General features: G+C 37.9%; 2 protein-coding genes across 3 annotated transcripts; one reads left to right on the top strand and one right to left on the bottom strand.

The window, feature by feature from the left end:
* The first annotated feature begins 7,055 nt into the window (after positions 1-7,055).
* On the top strand, positions 7,056-8,461 carry LOC132113680 (uncharacterized). Of its 2 annotated transcripts, none has more exons than XM_059521589.1 (4): positions 7,056-7,322; positions 7,410-7,895; positions 7,981-8,114; positions 8,305-8,461. In XM_059521589.1, exons 1-4 carry the CDS (start codon positions 7,212-7,214, stop codon positions 8,399-8,401), a joined length of 828 nt encoding a protein of 275 aa, XP_059377572.1. In that variant the 5' UTR covers positions 7,056-7,211; the 3' UTR covers positions 8,402-8,461. The 2 variants fall into 2 exon arrangements, 1 of the variants encoding a protein (XP_059377572.1); XR_009425195.1 differs by having other exon boundaries at positions 7,057-7,322; positions 7,964-8,114.
* A 6,820-nt stretch (positions 8,462-15,281) lies between these two features.
* On the bottom strand, positions 15,282-21,489 carry LOC132116298 (transmembrane protein 88-like). Its single transcript, XM_059525079.1, has 3 exons — positions 21,219-21,489; positions 18,931-19,329; positions 15,282-15,610 (listed from the first exon to the last, which is right to left on the bottom strand). Exons 2-3 carry the CDS (start codon positions 19,321-19,323, stop codon positions 15,329-15,331), a joined length of 675 nt encoding a protein of 224 aa, XP_059381062.1. The 5' UTR covers positions 19,324-19,329; positions 21,219-21,489; the 3' UTR covers positions 15,282-15,328.

A 21,489-nucleotide genomic window follows, 5' to 3' on the forward strand; every position in this document is an offset into this window, starting at 1 on the left:
AATGGTATTATTTAGAGATTTAGAGATATTTAGAGATCAGTGATGCGAATGCATTTTAGACCCTTTGTTTTTACTCAGTCCATGTAATAAACGCATATCCTTATAAATAATCCATGCATAAATTCTGATATGACCGGTTTCAGGGCGAATACACATTTTGACTTGTTTCTAGCTCGAACCAATTCCGAAAATCTCAACCACTGTGGTCAAATATTGAGAGAAACGTTATAAAGTATCATCTATTTATATTAAATTAATATATTAAATTTGGTTCTTCTCAGAGACCCATTTTTGAGCTGATTCTTTTCAGTCATCTGGAATTATTTGGGACATTAATGTGGCTTAATGCATTGTGTTTTAAAAAGACCGAACTACATAAACACCATTAATAATAAAGCATTCTATTCACAGACAAGCAGATGAGTCTAAGTGTTTAATTAGGTTATGTGTTAAGCATTTTCCTTTCATAGAAAATCATTAGCTTAAAAGGTAAACACTTAATGTGGCGTAATGCATTAAAACTTGTTTTAAATAAGACCAAACTCAGTAAACATTTTTAATAAAGCATTCGATTTAAAGACGAGCAGGTAATGGGAGGAAAATGCTTTACACATAAACGTGTTGCATTCATATTCTGGGCTCAAATCTGCTTGTCTGTGGAAAAAAATGCTTTATTAATCATTTGTTTACTGAGTTGAGGTAATGGGCTGACAGCTCATTTTGGCTGAAGACAGAGAAATTGTAATGACTTTTAAGATAACCTCAAAAAACAGTCTATGCTGCAGTGCAAACAGTGCAGAGCAATGGCCGCTGTAGACTATAGACAGTCCAGCCTGTCGATTGGTCACGAGTCTACAGTGAGCCAATCGGAAGGCCAGACTGTCTAAAGCTTAGACCAAACTGGTCCCATCATCCAAAGTTTATTATAATGTTGTGTGTGTGTGTGTGTGTGTGTGTGTGTGTGTGTGTGGGTCATTCTACAGAAACCATCTATTTTTCTGTCCCTAGCCTTTACAGAAATATTACAATTGAAAAACACATCAGTGTTACACTTGTTTTAAATATTTGAAAATAAAACAATGTGTTATTTGACCAATTAGACCTTGCGTCATCAATGTGGCAATATTTGTTTTTAATTAATTATAAAGAATTACAAGCACCACAAAGCTGCTTGTCCCCACAGCCATGTACAGAGGGAAATTGCTATATTTTGCAGTCAAAAGCAGGTTTTTCTACCCTTTAAAATACAATAATGTATTCATATCGATCAAATATATGATATAAATGGCATAATAAAGCAAAATGCTGAATATTATAAAATATGATGAAAACCATGGTCCCCGAAGTTTTCACTGGTGTTAGTTATTTTGAAATAAAAATCACACTGATATCATCACTTGACTTCCTCCTTCCTATTTGATAAAGATCTATAAAAAAGGCTCGTTAAGTTCACGGTTTCTTTTCAGTTATCAGAAATTTTCAGACATTTTTTTAAATGCATTTTCCATGAACATTTTCACTGGTGTTACCTTGTTTTCTTCTTTCACACAAAATAAACAAAATGATCTCCTTCTTGCATTTTCATTATTTTTCTGACTCTGAATACAAATTCTGAAAAAAAATAGACAAAAAATGGTACATGTGGTCTTGAAATAATTGCACAAAAAAGCTAAAAAGAATTAAGCGGTCATTTATATGCATTCATAAAATCAACAGGTAATCTAATAATCAGGTCTAAATTTAAATGTTAGAAAAATAAATGCATTTCAACACATTTTGCCATACCAAAATCGGACGTTGCTGTAGAATGACCCATATACCATATTTTTTGGACTATAAGCCGCACCTGAGTATAAGTCGCAACAGTCACAAAATACGTCATGATGAGGAAAAAAAACATATAAGTCGCACTGGACTATAAGTCGCATTTATTTAGAACCAAGAACCAAGAGAAAACATTACCGTCTACAGCCGCGAGAGGGCGCTCTATGTTTTCAGTGTAGACTACAGGAGCACTGAGCAGCATAGAGCGCCCTCTCTCGACTGTAGACGGTAATGTTTTCTCTTGGTTCATTTCTCTCGGTTCATGTCAAATTAATTTTGATAAATAAGTCGCACCTGACTATAAGTCGGAGGACCAGCCAAACTATGAAAAAAAGTGTGACTTATAGTCCAGAAAATACAGTATATCATTGTGTAATGTACACAAAAGCCCTATTCGGACGGGACTAATTTTACAGGGGGTCGTTAGAGAAATCTGTTTCACATACGTCCTTGGTGATTTTAATCCCATCCGAATCTGCCACGTCTGTGTTTTTCTCACACAACCTCTCTGTGATAATTCCAGAGCAAATTACCTTCTGTTTTTCAGCAAACTCCGTGATCCTCTGAGAAAAATAAATTTTCGCGTTTCCTCGTGTGTTTTGGCCCATGTGAATTGCCGTAGATGCTTTTACCGCGTACATGTTTGATATATTTGCTTCCCGGCAAATAAATAATAATAATAAAAATAAATAATAAAATTTAAGAGTAAACTGTTAATACTGGTTATTGTAATATCAGCATCAGGTAAGATTACTCACGTTCATTTATGCACTTGGTTACATAATCTTTTAATTACAGATGTACCTTTAAACTAAAGAAACCACACATTAACATGGTTTTGCTATACTAGCCATTTAGTATTTGTGTAATAATACTAATGTTAATCAATCCGAATGACTATATGCAATCATAGACGGTAAAATAAATGGACACAGCAACCCCATTGGATTCAACGGAGACAAGTGAAGTACTTCCTGGGGGTCGTTCGTGGAGTTTGTTGACGTAGATGTGACGTGAGCAACCAGTCTGACTGTGCCAAAAGGAATCTGAATCACCTGAATCTTGCAGAGACGGCAAGCGTGAACAGGAGCACATTTTGGTAAGTATTCGGATTAATTATTTTGTCATTTTGCATAGTATTTATTTATTAAAATTTTTTTTTTTTTTTTTACCTGATGCCAGTACGCCATATTAAGTTGATGAAAAAGTTATTATATTCAAGAACTTGTGTTAAGTATTGATTAATTATTTTTATCATTTTGCATAGTATTTATTAAATTTTTTAAAGCCAGTACGCCATATTAAGTTATGCATAATATTATGCATAATATTAAAAAGTTATGTAAAATGAAATTCATAAGTTTTCCATGTACATGTAAGGAGATAACCAGATAACATACTAGGCACAGGCTAATTATTGCTAACTAACTAAATGCTAGTTAACATTAGTAATTAATTTTAAACCGCTAAGTTGAATAAGTTAAATGAGTCATATTTATTTAACCGCCCAGAGAGCACATATTTTAAATATTAAGCATGATTAAATTAGGCATTGGTTAAGATAACGTGCTTGCTGGGCACATGTTAATTGATGCACATGGTGTTGTATAACGTTAATGGTCGACGAATATAACCACAAAATGGCGTTAACTGTTATCTACATTGCAAGAGAAATGGACGAATCATTCATATAAAAGAGTTATAGTAAATCGCTTGGGACAAAAATGTCTGCTTTGGCCTGTTATATAACATAGATAATAAATGGACAATAATGTATGTCACCAATAACATCTATAACTAATGGTCGTATAGTAAAGTAATGACATAATATAACATTAATATTACAATATATTAATATAACATCTCACGCTATACAATTACAATGACATCTTACATTAAAACATTATAGGCCTGACAAAAGAAGTGGCTAAAATAGACATTAAAATGTAGCCTACTTTTGGATCGTAATTGTCTGAGTAGCCTGTTCTTAGTAATTTTAGTTAGTTAAAATTATAATAAAACACACATAAAATGAAAAATAACATAAGTACATGTAGGCCTACATCTCCACACAATCTTCCAAAATTATTAAAGGTGAATCAAATAGGCACAGAGGCACACATGCGTAAACGCACATTTACAATTTTTTTTCCATCTATCATCATTTTATCCCTCTATCTACATCAAACCGAATAATAACCCATTCAAAACAGACTTAGTATATAAGCCAAGGAACCATACTGTAAGTATACAATATACTATCCCACGAGTCATTTTCGTATCCATTCAGTATATTCATTTTAATTAGTCTCTTAAAATTGCTCATTGTTCTACATGATTTCATCTCTTCGTGTAAAACATTTGACCATATAATATTCCAATGTGTAAAGAATTGTGAGCTAGGTTGTTAAGTCATGTAGTTTTGGCTAATAAATCATGGTCAAAAACACTTGAACAGAAATGGTTTTCTTTATTTCACATTAGGTTATGTAGGATAGGACATGTTGTAGATGGCTTCCGACCAGGATGAAAGGGATCACATTCATCTTCAAGCGTATCCTATATCTGTAAATAAATAAAGGAATAACGTTAACCACGATTGACATTGAGATGTTTTTTTTTCTTCCATTGCATGTATAATTTCATGATAATTTCCCCATCCTCCATTAATATAGATACCCCGTTACCCATACTTCATTATTTAATGAAGTAGATAAATTATTTAAAGTTTGTGGATGTGTTACTTCATATGTAGTGAATACTTAATACTTGCCACATAAATTATTTCCAATTCCTCAAAACGTTGTTGAACAATTTTGTCCCGTTGCTTTTATGGACTCTCTATGGGCTTCTCTCTTGACTTTATGTCTCCTCTTCCCCCCGATTGCCTCATAGACAGTAAAAGATTGCCTGTGAGCTTCTCCTGTCCATACGGTAATTTCTCGCAGGTTATGACGCAATCGTTAGCCTATTTTTACAAAAACCATAACATAAGTTACAAGGTAATGGAGCCTTTAATTATTTCTAAAGAAACACGAAAATGTATTAATGGACAAATGGAGTCTTTAAACGCCTCAGATGTAGAGTTATTCGCTGTCAAAGTGACGCCAAAATGAATGGGAGTCAATGGAATGCTAACAGCAGGTGGGGGTCCGCTAGCCAATGGCGGCGCCCGGGAGAGAGGTATAACTGCAGCCTGGAGATCTCCAAATAGGGGCGGGAACTCCAAAATTAGGCGTGGCTTCCTCCCATTGAGAGACAGGCGCATGACACGCATGCACAATTTTTCCCCCAATCCACTTCAGTGCAAACTCCGCCCCCCAAATGATTCAGAAGTTTTTATTGGTTGTGTTTCCTGAACTACAAAAAACAACAAAAAATGCTAACCCCTAAACCTACCCCAAACCTTACCTTAACCAGTGAAATTGACTGAATGGCGGGATTGGCGCTGAATAGCGTGGTAAAGAAAGTTGCAATTCAGGAGATAAACAGTTAATAAGATTATGCGATATGAGACTCACCTGACAATGGCACCTTTTTTGTCACACCCAGCATCACTACCCCCTCCTAGCCTGCGAATTTTGTGCCTCGGGACGACCTTGTTGCTTGAAATAATGCAATAGAGTAAAATCTTTACCCTCCGCTGGGACGGCTCCTGAGTGATTCCCGTTTACACCTCGTGGCCAGTGGTCCAAACACCACTGGCCACGAGCCTTGGGCTCTGTTCTCATGGAGAACATTTATTTATATAGCATATTTTATTTTAGATGAACTAGAAACAATGTCGTATTTATGAAGTTTTATTTTGAAATGTAAGTCAGCAACAATTGGCTGAAGCCACAGCCAATGGTGACAGTCTTTGCGAAAGGAGACCCCACCCCATTTTGAAACCCTTCCCCCCTGTATGCTATGCACGCATACGGAGCGCGTGATTTCTGTGACGCCCAGATGTACAAAACAGACCCTCCCAGCTCTGTAATAAACCTGGAGATGTTAGTCCCATCCGAATTGGTACATGAAAATCGCAGACGTCAGGTGGTAAGAATCAAACTCCCGTCTGAATAGGGCTAAAGACATAAAGTCCATTATGAAGATGAGTGTAATAAAGTGGAAAGGAACAAGAAAAAGTATTGAACACATTTGAACACATTCAAATTTATTCAATACTTGCTTGGTGACTAATTTTTCCCCATAACATTATGGTGATTAAAAGAGACAGGTCCTACAGGTGTTTTAAACATGGATCCTTTGTTTCCTACCTTGTGCATTTTAGACACACATAGGCAACAATGCCTTCTTAAGGCTTCAAAGGAGGCCAAGGCACTGACATCTCAAAACACATGCTATAACAGGAACAAAGTCCAGGATAAAAAAAAACAGCTTGTGAGGAAGGTAATATCTCATTCATGTGTTTCCACCCTATGTTTCCACTGCAGCATAGTCTTTTTTTTTTTGAGCTAATCATTAAAGTCATTACAATTTCCCTTTTTTCAGCCAAAAAGAGAAGTCAGTCCATTACCTCGACTCCATCAGAGGTGCAGTACCTTGGCCAGCTCCAGATTACATTTGGCAAATACAACAGCCAAAGTTTTAAATTGCTGATGGAGACCGACGTTGGCTACATTTAGTATGCTGTACTTAACAGAATTAACATTTTTCATAACTTGTTTTTCCACAAATTGATTATCTTGTGGTATTTTAGTTTGCTTGATATACACATAAAAGAACGCCACCATCATGAAAGAAAAGCGAGCCCTGATGAGTGGGTGAAGGATCTCCAGCTGAGGTATGTACAGCTGTTTCCACAAGTCTCCTGTCACCTCGACCGACCACGAGAAGGAAATGGTACAGGAGACGCACTGCTCTGTGCAGCAGTAGCTGGTGATGGAAGGTGGAGGACATCACCACCAACTGGCACTAAGTCACTGAAGCGCTTCAGGCAGTACGTTCTCGACAAAGAGGTAGGCTTTTTTTTTTTTTATGGTGCCTTTAATAAAAATCACGGCACAACATTTAATACAAACTTTATCCACCCATACATCACAGACACCTCCACAGGACAGGGACAGTCCCACAGCAGCTGCCAGCTCCAGCTCATCAGGGTCCAAAGGTGATGGTGGCTGGGTGGATGACGCTCTGCTGGTGGAAGCTCTCACTTCCTTTGATAGATGAGGTTTATATCAGTTTATTTAGAAGCTGGGGGTAGAAAAAAGTCTCCAGAAAAAGACTCCCATCCAGATCCTCCTCAGAAGCCAACCACAGACTATGTTTCACAGTATACTGTAAGTACGTAGTTTGTACATCACAATTACCTGTTACCTCCCCAATTCCAATTGGGGCACCATAAATGGGTAGGGCATGCAAAAGTATGCCTAGGTAAATGAAAAATGTTTTCACTAATACACTTACATTTTAAGGCTCCTGCATCCGTTCCTGCATCAGCACCTCAGCCATGCCTGGGTATTGCGACATCAGCAGCAGACACAGCACATCCTGAAGTAACTGTCTAAGTAGTCAGTGGTTGTTAGACAAGGAAACTGTTTGGGTGTTTGTTACATTAGATTTTGTCTCTGTTATACTACCAGGTGACGCTTGAGGGTTGGCACAAAATGTGGGAGTCTGGTCCTAATGGGCTCACCAGCGCAGACATAACGTGGCTAAAGGAGGATGCTGAAAGGGGACTTTTTCCGAGGGCAATGTCTTATAAAGACAAGCACGGCAGCACGAGGTGGAGGAAAGTCCTGAAGGACAACAGAATGTGGTTTCACCCTCCTGAATTTCCTGAAGTGGTGGAAGGAAAAATCCCCTCAGCAGACCCTTTCATAGCTCGGTTGTTTTCTGGAGACCAGTTGGAGTGTTCAGTTACGGCCTTCGGGTGCCCAAGGTCTGACTGCTCTGCACGTTCCAGTCAGAAGGCCCTTTTCTACCGTTGTGGGTATTCGAAAACTGTCAGGCAGATCTGCCACATGTCTGGCTGGTACTCCATACTGACAGAAGTCCTTGCATGCAACGCTTGCAGAAAGGTTGCAAAGGAGTCACAGAGCCGTGTTCCCTGCTGTCTTGATGTTACAGTGAGTTCTCTGCACAATTTCCCAATGATTTGATTTCTGATAGATTCTGAAAAAAAAAATCTAAGCAGGTTATCCGCCTGATGAGGCATCGCACCGAGGGCAACACCATGGCCAAGGTGTGGAGGCAGGTCCTGGAGAACCACTGCGAGGAGTAACTGCAAAGAAAGGACTTGTACAGCATCCTCCTCAGCCAGTACAAAAAACCTGGGAAGATCACACGTAAGTTAAGTTGATTGGTTTTCATGTCGCATATGACTGCAGATTTCCATCTGACTTCAGCACACCAGGAGACCTCACTGCAATAGGAACAAATCTCCCCTCAAATCACTCTCTAAGTTTTTTTTGTTTTGTTTTTCAGCACCTATAATGAAGTCTTTGCATCTGTGTGTCTGTTTTCTCTGCTTTTTAGGGAATTTTTGCCAACAATTCCAGTGACCACCAGCGAGGAGAGGGCTGCCATGTCCAAAGCTGTTGAGAAAGGCCTTTTTTATTGCAGAAGCAGTTAACATGGAGGACAACCGCACACAGATTGTCTACTTTTGGCAAAGTCCTCAAGTACAACTCCACCAAAAATGTAAATTAAACAGTTTTACAAATGCAAACAAACAAACAAAAGTCTGATTGTTATCTATTCTTGCATCATGGGAAATTTCAGTCATAAATAAATAGTAGTAATAACTATTATGGTAAATTAAATGTAGTATTTTTTTTATTTTTTTTGACGGTTGATTGGAGATATATTACATGTTACAAAGAAGTATTTGTTGGACCAGTTTTAAAGTTTTACTACACTTTTGGTACTGAAATATACCCTTCTTTGCTGGGATCAGAATAATCCAGTTTTTTGGGGATCAAAAGTATCCAATTCTTATGAAAACATTTTAAACAACACAAACTGAGGATTTAATCCAGATCAAAACCAAGATTGGATTTTGTAATCTAATCCGAATTCAGAATCTTTTTTTTTTTTCAGCAGTACATGGATCGCGGCTGCTGTTGCATCCACGACGTGTCTTCTGTGGAGCAGCTTTTCAGCAAGTGGACCGACAGGGGTATGCTGGTATGGCTCGAAATCTTTCATTGGATCCATCGATTTGATGCAGCCCTACGGATGGATTACCATCCAAAGTATGCCCTGTTTAAGTCTGCCCTATCCGCTGCAGTCTTCATCTACAACAAGGACGATGTGGCGCTCCTGGTACAGGCGATACGTGCCAGTTACCCTACGAGTTCTGCTTCCCTGTCTGACAGCCAGATCATCGAACTGCATGTCAGCAAGTCAGACCTCAGCCGTCATGTCAGGAGGATAATGGTGGGTGCCCAAGAAACCTGTGCAGGTGTCCAGAGTGGCATTGATATCTTGAAGGAGCAGCTGGGATGGATGTACCAGGTGCATCTGTTCAAGGACGCTGCAGCCATCGACCATGTCTGGGAGAACCAACAGAAGCACCTCGAAAGCATCCAGGATCTGCCGGGGAGAAACATGTACACCATCACACCCGTAACGGTGTGCGTCTTCCACAATACAGCACAGTGAGAGGGAGCAACAGCCTGGAAGGCTTTTTTTCTTTTCTGCCCAACATGATCCCTGGTCCCCAATGTGCTGCTGTCTCCTTCCAGGTGTATCTCCTGGCTGGCATTGCATGCTGGAACTCTGACAGGGAGTCAGCGAGCGTCAAAAGCCAAAAAGGGAGAAAGCACATGGTGTACGTCTCCCCTCTGGTACATCGGCTGAATGAAAGGTGTCAGGAACTGTTTGGGGAGGTGGAGGAAGCAAACTACCGGCCTCCAGTTCCTGCAGGGGATGAGCGGATCAGTTTGTAGTATCTGTTCTCTCAGTCATCAGAGCCTTTCAGTGCTCCAGACCATTATGCTCAGACCAAAGAGTCTCTTCGAGTGGGTGAGGATGAAGATGATGAGGTCTCTGTTGCCACAGCAGAGGAGGAGAATTTGGGATATAACTCCAACAGTGAGGGTGAATGTCTGACTCCTCTGAGAAACAGTCTGCCTCACTGACCAGGTAGCGGCTGCAGATGTTGACTCGGGTGTTGGAAGCGACATGCGCTGTTTGATCCCTGTGTGGAGAATGTGTGCGGTCCCAATCATCTCCCTGGATACCAACACGTAGAGGATCTGTGCAAAGTCCTTGTAGAGATCACCTTGGAGGAGGGAAAGCTTGCGATGAGTGACTCGGAACAGACAGAGGGTCATCAGTGCCTGGAACAACCTTGACCTCCACGATCGCAGCATCCAGCAGTTCGACAGCCTTTACTCGGCACGCTGGGGCAATGCTCTGTTCGGCCGAACAAGTGGAGATCCGTCTGAGGCATCTTCGGTGCAAAAGCTGAAGTTCAGCAAGCGTTACTCGGCCGCCCACTTGGTTGACTCCAGAAAGAACCGCCTGATGTACTGCCTTATTAAACAGCTGTGGCTTCATCCTGGTTCTGGAGGAAAGGCTCAAGGGTCGCCACTGAAGCATCACATCACCAAAATGTACCAGCGTGTGCAGCAGAGAGTGACTGTGGATGACGCTGAACTCTGCAAACTCTGCATTCCGATACCAAAAATAAATTCAAAGTGTGTTAGCAAGTTCATCAGGAGGTCTTTTGTTAGCTGTCCTCCGTTGTCATCGGAGTGTTTCTAGCACCAGCCAGCCCCCAGCGATCGAGCTTCCTGACGAAAGACCACACATCAGCCGACCTACAGTGCAGTTTCAGGCCACTCCATCTTTGGCAGGGACCAGAAAGCTTAAACCGAGACTCCCACATCTCTTATCTCTGTCCCTCGCTCCTCCCCCTCAGCTGTTACCTGCACCAGTCCTGACCAGCTCAGCTGATGGGTGCACCCCTAACAGGACCTCCTGCTGTTTCCCTGCCGCAGGCATCCACCGTCGGCATCAAGATCGACGTTCTACAAGAGAAAAAAAAAGCAGAACGCAGTGGCATGGGAACATCCAGCCACAGTAAAAGTGTACATCTGTGCAATGTGTGGCCAACTCACTCATGGCCACAAAAAGTACAGAAAAAAGAGCTACTGTGAAAGTTCTAAATCGTCCAAAGACCTTGCTGGACAAACTTTTGAGAATTTTGCAGACTTTAAAAAAGCAGTTAACGTTCTCTTAGGCTCGCAATCTCAGGCCTCATGAGTTTGTCTAAGCAGACATCGCCTAGTGTTATTGCTCTACATACCACTTGACTTTTATCAGTGTTATTAACAAATGTTACACAACAGTTGATTGTTTTACAGTTTATGTTATGGTTGTGACTGTTTTATTGTTTATTGCCGTTTAATAATGGTTTACAGTACTAGTTTACAATACTGATGTCTTTTTCTTTTCTTGTTTTTTTTTTAAGGGTAAAAAGGATTTTTTTTTTTTCTTAAATGACTGACCTGGAATACTTGACCTGGCATAATGCTTATTATAAATATATCACTATTCCTATTACTGTTGCTAGCAACTATATTAATATAACTTACGATAATAATACAGAGATATTCATTACAAACACTACACATATCTATTGTGTAACTTTTGTTTCGAGCAGATTTTATAAAAATTAATAAAGAAAAAAGAAAACACCAGCTCTGCTTTACTTGTAGGGCTGCACAATTGGGCCAAAAATTTAGTTTTTGTAGATAAGTATAACAAATAATAAGTATGGTTATTATTTCTAAATAAAAAACATTAAAATAGTGTTATTACAAAAGTGATATTCCTTATTTCACTATAATATACAAAACTGGGTTTTTTAAGAATAAATCTAGCTGCAAGAAAAAGAAAAAATGCACACTTCTCTAATGTTTCTTGCAAGGTAGTTAGGGTTTTGTGAGCAATAATAAGTACTCCGTTAATGTAATTTCTTTTTCATTCATACTCGTCACTGGAAGGCACCCTCTCACAGAAACTCCACAAGTGAGACTCACTGATGACATTACAGGAAATCCCTTATATGGACAAAACACATTCAGCTTTCGCTGTAGATGTAGCCTAGTAGCTGAATAAAATGCATATAGATGGATGTTTTACTGATGGTACATGAAGACAATAAACAATGATTGTGACAGTTTATAGTTTTATGTGTTGTTCAAGCCATCTCTGGTATTTTTATAAGAATAAAGTGTATTTAAAACGCAATGCTAATCGACAGCCTTTATCACTGTATAGGATATTTTGCCTCATTCTGTTTAAAAAAAAACCATGTCCGAACACAAAAATAAATAATTTAAAATACTTGACTGATGTTAAGAAGTGAATTTGGAGTAAAACATCATTATACTTTTGTTGGACAACAGGTTTGTAGTCCTATGTTTTCATGGTAACCAATTAGCAAGATAGGCTAACGTACAAAAACGTATGTTTATGTAATGATCTGTTTGAATTAAAATTTTTCCAAATATATTTTCACTAGTTCTTTATGCATTTGGTGATTTCTCAAAATGAACAGGTAGTGGTAGTTATTCTGAATAGGTACTAGTGTCTAATGAATAACAACTAGTATAAATAATACTAGTCAAAACTGAATAGTTGATCTCTCAATGACAGATTCCCATAGAAGTCAATGGCAAAAAAAAATCTTTAGTAGAAACAATATAATAGTTACTAGCCACTACTGAAATTAGGACTAGTATCTAATAAATGAGTAACTAGTATTTAATCAGTAAGTACTAGTATCTAATGAATAAGTGCTAGTACTTAATGGAAAAGATGAATCTAAAAATAATAATAATTCTAGTAAATTAGATACTAGTGCGGTTTATAGATTAAATGGTAAAACAGCTTGCCGTAGTCCGATTCGTCTTTTTAACATTTAGAAGGGTGCTCGCGAGCGCCGTCAAAGACACGCGATAATCAAAGCGGCATTACATCAAGAAAGTCCAGACTCTGAGGAAGACTACAAGGGTTTAGGAATAGAAACAACAGAATAGAGAGAATAACGTTTGCTTTCCACCTTTATCCTCTGGTTAAAAATAGAATTAAATGATTCTTTATGGAACTTAAGTTATAGCCTAGATGTTTTTATATTTTTCTCAACGCATAATTACATGTTGCATTAACCTGTTATATGTCTGTGTGAAGATTACTTTCAGCTAAAAGCACATTAGAATTATTACAGTGCAATCTCGCCATTATTATTATTATTATGTTTTTTATTATTGTTTAGGACTTTCTAAACCGCTTGCATTATTAGATAGATCAGTGTTTCTAACATTTGAGGAAGTCGCAAGCTGGCGTTTTTTTTTTTTTTTTCCTTTCTTTGTTTTCTGTAGAAGTAGATCATTCTGAAAATGTTTTAACTCGTATACCATATTATTTTGAAAGCTTGAGTGATTTGCTTTCCATAAATTGTAGTTAAGCACCTTGGGTCGTGTCGGTCCTTATTGTCGACACTGACATAACATTTGTAGTATTTCCTGACACCCTGGCTTTTTGTCTTTAGCCCTATTCATACGTTTCTCATGTGGCACCTCAGTGAAAAAACAAATGGATTCAAAATGTATTTATTGACTGTGGAGAAGCAAGTTCATCCTACGAATGCGCTGCTCACTTGGCCAGTCGCATGATTGTTAGATGTAGATAAAATGTCATATGCATAGAATAATATGAAATATATATATATTTAATATTGTTCTATTTATTATTTGATCATTTAAATCTGTTTAAAAATAGGAAAATGGACACAATTTTATCTCAAAATTATGTTGTTAAAAATGTGGATATAAGCAGAAATAATTAATGCAACCTCTTACATAAGTTAAACATAAATTTGAATAGTTTATATTTTTATGTATGAATTTGTGGACCTATATAATATAATAATATAATATAATACATATTTTAAAATTGTATAGCATACCTGTTGCTGCCATAATAATGACCCATTTAAAATTTAAGTGCTTGTCTGTCATCTTTTTGTTCTTTACCCATTTAACCCCACTGGTCACAATTTTGACCATAAAAAAGGTTTTCATTTATAAATCTCTAAAAACATTATTGACTAACGTTTAAGTGCATTTCCTGAAAATATGTAAATATATATATATATATATATATATATATATATATATATATATATATGCAGTTTCACATACTTAATGCAAATTGTCACATGACCAGAGCAGTTTTTGTCCTGTTTGCAACATCAGTCGATGATGACCGCATCAAAACTCCAGAACAAAAGACTAGTAAAGTATGTTAAAGATTTGATAAAGATTTTTTGTTCTATAATATCTTTAAGGTGTAATATGTGAATTCACAATTATTATATTTTGTTGAGTGTTTTCATAGAATGAGAAAACACGTTGAGGATCATAATTATGACAGGTGGCATAATAGTGAATTTAGGTATACATATATTTAAATGACAAAATACTAAAATTAATTTAAAAGTTTAAAATGTTACAATATTAAGTTACAATATTAAGTTGTAATACTGGTAGCTCTAATGTAAAAATTGTATGATATACGTTACAATGCAGTAAAAATTTTGAAATACGTTGATGGTTGTATTTGTTTTCTTTTTTTGTTATTTTATCTCCGTATTCTTATCAGTGTTTTACAAGGGTTTTTAGGCAAAACAGTAACCCTAGAATGTGATGAAACTGAGTTTAAAATTGCTGGGCTATATATATATATATATATATATATGTATATATATATATATATATATAAAACATTTTATGACTGTGGAAATATGTTAATTCCATGTTCACAATTGTGACAGACTATAAAACAATTTTTACACACCTTTCCAAAAAACTTTCAAAAAAGAATTATTGGCCACTAATGAAACATTATCTGGAAATGTTCTTGTCTGGAACAAATGTGGGATTAAACGGGTGGTTAACGGCTCCCTAGCTGTGGTGGAGCAGTTATGAAATATTATTTTTTCCCCCCAGTAATTTGCGTACTATGTGTGTGTCCCCATGAGAAACAACTTCCCTCTGAATCAGGCTTATGAGTAATATTTATGTTATCTAAATAAATCTTGTGCAAAATTAGGAGAACATCCCATCAGTTCTGTGAAATTACAGAATTTAATGATTTGAATATAGGCCTAACATTTAAGAAAAGGGAAATACACAACACTGTACAGATTATAAGAAAAAAAAATATTTTTTTTTTTGACAATGTTTTTAAAGAATTTTTTATGACTATTTAGAAGGCAGATAGCGTTTGTTATACAAAGAGTACATAAACATCATTTTTGGATATTTGATTATTTTATAAATGTCAAGTACTGAAATCGATTAATTAACACTATAATAGTTGCATCAAAAATAAAGGGCATCAGAAATTGACAAACATGGTGTAAATCGGTAAATAGGAATTCTTTGTCTGTCATATAGATTGAAATATTTAGGATGGGGATTTTTTGGTCTATAATGCAAAACATTCCATATCTCCAGTACAACAAAAGTGTAGTGGTTTCCCTTTACACCCACACCTTCCCCTTCCCTTCTCCTTTTCCAGATCGCTGTCCACAGCAGCCCCCTCTCAAGCCACGGTGCTGGGTAGCTGGAAGGTTCTTGTAGACGGCACGGCTGTATGGAATAAAACACAGACCCAGCTGAAGGTGACGAGCAAGCCGGCAGTACGCAGCCAGGGCCAGAACCAGGAGCGGAGTCACTAGCAAGAAACCCACAACCAGCAAAGCCACACAGCCGCCGTCAGTCAGTAGATCCGAACAGTATGGTGATGAACCGTGCGGTCGCACCTGAAAAGAGAGACATTTGACTGGTGTGGACCTGTGTGAGGTCAAGGATGAGTGCTTGAATGCATGTAGGCATTGCTGAGGAGGGTCAAAGAGAAATGAAGTGTCCCTGGAGGAACACCATCTTTGAGGTGTGGACAGACGAAGAACAGACACACTGGACAAGAATGTCTACCAACACCATATGCTTGTTTTCTTTAGTGAGTTGATCCTTTGTTACTTCCAAGGTAGTCTTTTTTCTTTCTGGTTATTATTATTATTTTAATGTAATGTTATATTGACATTGTTTGAAATATGTATGCAACACTTGTGAGGCTTTTTAATTTTTTCTCCCTTTGAGCTGCTCTGTGCCCGATCACTTCCAAAATATAGATTCTGCATCAGCCTGCCTAAAGCTTCAATAATTGTGTATGCACAGAGACTTCAAATAAACATTATGCATTATTTTAATTCTTTTGGATAATTGGCATTGCACAGGATGGAAAGGATTGAGGCATAAAAAGACCCCTACATTCTTCATCAATCCCCCTGTGAGCTGCAGGGAAGAAGAGGCGACTGAATAAACAGAGGAGAGAGATAACTGATAAAGCCCATCTGCAATTTGAGCTGCACTTTCTCACTCTTGACAGGTTTCTTCACTCGAGTAGATGCTTGTAAAATTCACTACTCGAAACAAAGCGTTATTGGAGAGTTATAGTTAGAGATCCTCCTATCATTAAATAATATTGTGACAGCTTTAATTATGAGTTTCATTGTGGTTAGAAATGTAATATTTATTGTGATGTTTTCATCAGCTATTTGGACTCATTCTGACGGCACCCATTCACTGCAGAAGATCCACTGGTGAGCAAGTGATGTAATGCTGAATTTATGCAAATCTGTTCCAATAAAGAAACATACTCATCTACTTTCTGGATGGCCTGACGGTGAGTAAATCATCAGCAAATGTATATTTTTGGGCTGTAAAAATTTAAGAAAACATCAAAGGGTGATGCAATAAAATGTAAATCTTCTCAAAGTTGGAAATCAGCCACAGTTCTCTTTTGGTATGTCTCTAAAGTATGAGGGATTCCAGCTGTCTGTAGTACTGTTGTGTGTGCAGATAAGATTAGAGCTGAACAGAGCCATTTCAGGGAACTGATGCACCTATGTGGCCTTGATGTTAACCATATGTTTAGAAAGGATCCAACACCTAGAGATAAATGCACACTCATCATTTCAGTCTTTTGGTCTTAAATTACGCAGATTCATTCTTTAGTTGGAGCTGATGCTTTGTTTATAAGTGATCCTATTATGCATCTTGACAGAATCCTGAGTATGTGACGGCTTCTATGAAATGACAAACTATTTACTCTTTTGAATACCATGGTGGTCTGTTGCTCCGTACAGATCTTTAGATTAATCTCTCTTTTATGGGTGATCTAGTGTCACATGGGGACTAATTGGTCCGAGTGGCTATTGATCTTAAATCCTAAAGGTCTTGTAATTGGAGAGATCAGAAGAATTTAGCCTTTATTTACACACATTGACCCTTACTGACCCACGGGGGATGCGTCAAGATAATTTAAGCGGTTTTCTTCTAGCAAGACACGAAGAGAATGTAATAGTGAGTTGAAAGGTCTGTATCTTCAGAAACTTGTCAGTTAATTCTGTAATAAAATGTGAGAGTGTCCTGTTGAAAATGAACAGAACTGATACGGTGGAGAAGCAGTAGATCTAATCTTCTGTGGGTAATAGTGCAAGAATGTTGAGGGCGGTCGCATATACAACTTTGTGAGAAAACGTTTTTTAAAGGGGTCATCGGATACTACATGCACTTTTACAAGAAATGTGTGTTGGCAGTGTGTACACAACCACCCTATAATGATAAAAATCCGCCCAGTGGTTTTTTTTAATCTACTAAAATCTTAACTTTCTCAAATCGAGCCGATATCAGATACCCCTCCCAGGATAGTCTGATTGACAGTGGTTTTTTAGCACAGACTTTTCTGGTGTCTTACTTGTATCATTTACTGCCATGCAAGTTGATCGATAAAATCGATTTATCGCCCAGCCCTACAAACTATGTTACAGACTTTTTATTAAGACCCTAAAGAATCATATCAACTTGTGGAAAATTGGCCTCCGATGACCCCTTTAAACTCCATGAATCCACTTCTGTCTTCATCCGACGTCATGACCTGCCCCTGCTAATACTCCTGCACTCAGACTGCTGAGAAATGCCCAAGATTAAGAGATTACTTGGTGAATCAAAGAGAAACAGAGGCCAAACTCCCATAAATCCCTAGAAGGATATCTTTTCCCAGATTATAAAGGACATTCCTTTAGTATCAACACTGTTTTTCTCGGGGACCAAGTTTTCAGTATGCTTTAAGCATAAATGGATTTTATTGTTCCAAGATCTAAATATGAAAGTTGCAGTGAAGGCTCCATCATTATGCAGTATTCTTCTCATTGGTATTCAATCTCATTTAAGAAAGAATTTGTATAGACTTTGTTTATTACTTGTGAAGATTTGTCATTATCTTTAGATTTTTCCAATACTAAATACTGGCTGCGTATCATATGTTATATGCAGTATTATATATATTACATATAGGGCCATATTTACCAAACAGGGCAAATTAGCATTAGAGCGCAATTCCATAAAAGCGCCGATGGAAGGGAAAAATGTAAAAAAATGCGAGAACATAGACGCAGACAGATCATTATTTCATAATGACCAGAGTAATCTACTAAGAGCAACGCAAATTACCGCATACTTTAAGATGTTTTTTTTGGGTGGGTGGGGTTTGGGGGGCATTAAATAATGGTGCAAATACCAGTAATTTGTTGAATTCAAACGTGAGTTAATCGCATTGCGTGATTCATTTAAAAAATCTCCTCCCATAAATGTTATGCCTGAAAGGCCTATTCAATGATATCAGGTGCAAAAAAAAATGTTTTCACGCCTTTTAGGCGCTAATTCTTCACTGCGCATCCTTAGCAAATCCTGAAAATACTATTTTAATGTCAAAAGATGGATTGTGCTGGTGTAAGCTGTTAGTAAATCTGGCCCATAGTATATTTATGATCTTTGGAGTAAAGTTTATTAGTTTTTTTATTTTTTTATTATAGAATCTTTATCAGTTTTTTCTGATATATTATAAAATTTGTTTAGTTTTTTCCTTCAGTCCACTTTTTTATGATTTTATGAAAGTCTCCTACCCTCCGACCTGTAGAATTAAGCGGCTTGCTTTTTGTTCCTGTGGACCTACTTAAAAGTCCTCTATACATGAAAAATGAAAAACCTGAAAAAAATTTCATTTCATTTCAATTCTTACTGTTGAATGGCAGATGAAGCCGAACACCACCATGACAATAGCAGGAGTTAGGATGAGCCCGAAAACCAACCCGGCCAGGCAGGCATTGATGGCTGCGATCAGCAGGTTCTGCGCCGTCACCAGCACTGAGCATGCCCAGCAGTCCAGAGAGCCCCGGAGCTCCAGCGGTGCTTCACCTCTCCCAGCCTCCGCAGCGGAGTAAGGCGGAGGCACAACCACTCCAGACCCACCCACTGGGGTCCCGGCTGGCACGGTGGAGGCCAAGGAGTTAGTGTGCTGGAGACCGCTGTGATTGTGATGGTGGTGGTGGTGATGGCTGTTGGTTGGGAGCTCTTCAGAGAGGTCCAGGACCTGGTGATGAGCCCCCTTCTCCAGTGTGCTATTCATGCTCATCCTAGTCTGATGAAAATAGAGAATCAAGGACATTGCATATTACTTTGTTAAATTGTGAATGAAAGTGCTTCGTGAGTTTTGTATTTTCAGTTGTAGGCTTGAACCACATTGTTGGAGCTCAGCAAATTGTTTGCAAAACAGTTAGCCAACATTTTTTTTGTAAATTATTTTTATGCTTTTAGATATTAAATTGTACAAGCATTGATTTAACAGTTAATTTACTCAAATGTTAAAATGGCCATAGATGGGGTTTCGGCTCCCCATCTTCAACCTCAACCATCTTAAAATCTGAGCTCAAACTCAGCTGTCAACACCCTGAAAAATCAGTGAATGTGATCTTTGTTTGTTGATGGCAGTGGCTGCACTAAGCTGTCTGAAGTTATTTCTCTCTCAATCCCTGTCAGCAGTTGTTCAGAAGCCTGGAACATGTCTTACAATAAATATTGTCAGGGGTGGATGCAGTCATAGTCAACTTTGATATCTGCTTTGGACAGTTTACTGCTTCAAAAAAGTTCAGGGCAAGGTTAAATCACTTATCGCCAGGAAGCTAGGTTTGTGATCTTTTAATTAGGTCTTTTATCAGCGACTGATTGTTATCTGAAAGCTAATTGGCGCTTTGTGGCAGAATCTTATTGGTATTTGAGTGTGTTTGGAGCAACACAGGCGATACGATCAAGTGATGAAGAGTGAGAGGCTGTGACATCGAAGTTAGTTTGTAATATGCATTTATCATAAATTTGCAATAAGTAAAACAGTAATAAGAACCATCCTGTCGGGACCCAATGCTTGTAGAATAAATCCCTTCAGAATAAATTCATGGTGGTACAACAAATGCTACTATGATGTATACATTCTTTGACAATGTAGAAATGGACATCTAACAGATTCTTGTAATTTGTTAAGATCTTAAGAGACTTAATTTTCTTCATTTTACTATATTCTTCAAGCTAGATTTTCATGATGTTGGCTCCAGTAAAGTGTGGAGCACTGAAAGGAGGTGCCTTACACCCCCGTCAATGCTTAGACGGTTGGGCTGACCATCCAGATAGCACTCCAGAACAATAGACCGAGGTCAGACTACACAAATAGTTTACACGCCATACAGCTGTGGCCTCAGTGCCATACACAAATCATCTAAAAATGGATACAGGATGGTCTACGACTCTTTCACACACACATGCACTCTGACCCTTAAACACTAGATCCTGAATATGCCATCAGTGATGCATGATGAGGGAGACATGCACACGTTTGTGCGCTTGCTGATGGTTGTGTTGTCTTCCTGCCTTTGTATTCTGTTTGTTACACAGCAGGTGACTCAACAAACACTAGATCACCACTCACTCGCAGGAAACATGAACACAAGCGCACACCATGTCAAACCTGGACTGCTCTACCCACTAACTCTGTTTCCAGTTTCTGGGAATCATAAAATTGAGAATTAACTTGGAGTCAAAACTTTGGGACCATTAACTAGACACTACTATTTTTATGCATGTATGAGGCTCAATTTAAGAATTGAAACCAACTTAAATATTTTGTAGCTTCAAGGTGGAATGGGTTTTTACTTTTACATTTGAATTAAGGTCTGATGTGGCTTCAGTACTTCACATGTAAATTGAAAAAAATGAAAAACATTTTTTTCACCAATATATGCTTTTGCCTGATGTGGTATTTTAAATGATCCGATTATATTTTATTTCATTGGTAAACAGTCTCTCATTAGATTTTACATGTTAGACCTTACAGATATGCATCACTCAACTTTAAATTACGCAGAAGTGCATTTGCTTGTTACTGGTTATGTGAATTAATGTAAAAAGAGTAGTCAAGCAGATAGATGTACCGTGACTCTGATAGGTAAGTCTCACAAGCCCTCCACAGTCTCCACTCACCCAGTGGTGTGACTCCAGTAGTCCTCTTCTTTTTGTTGCCTTTGACTAACACAACATGCACTCCTCGTTTTTTGTGTTTTTAAATGGAAGTTTGTTTGGAATTCCTTGTTCAGAAATGGGTAGAATTTCTTAAATTCTAACGTTTTTCCTTGCGTACTAGTCTGATGGTTGCTCTCATTTCTTGTGTTCTCTGAAGTCTATAGTTGGTTTTAGCTCAGGTTTGCTGTATTCTGTCCACTGGCTCTCTCTCTCTCTCTCTGTGAGGCAGACT

This window comes from Carassius carassius, chromosome 3 (genome assembly GCF_963082965.1).
Source record: "Carassius carassius chromosome 3, fCarCar2.1, whole genome shotgun sequence".
Classification (NCBI taxonomy): Eukaryota; Metazoa; Chordata; class Actinopteri; order Cypriniformes; family Cyprinidae; genus Carassius; species Carassius carassius.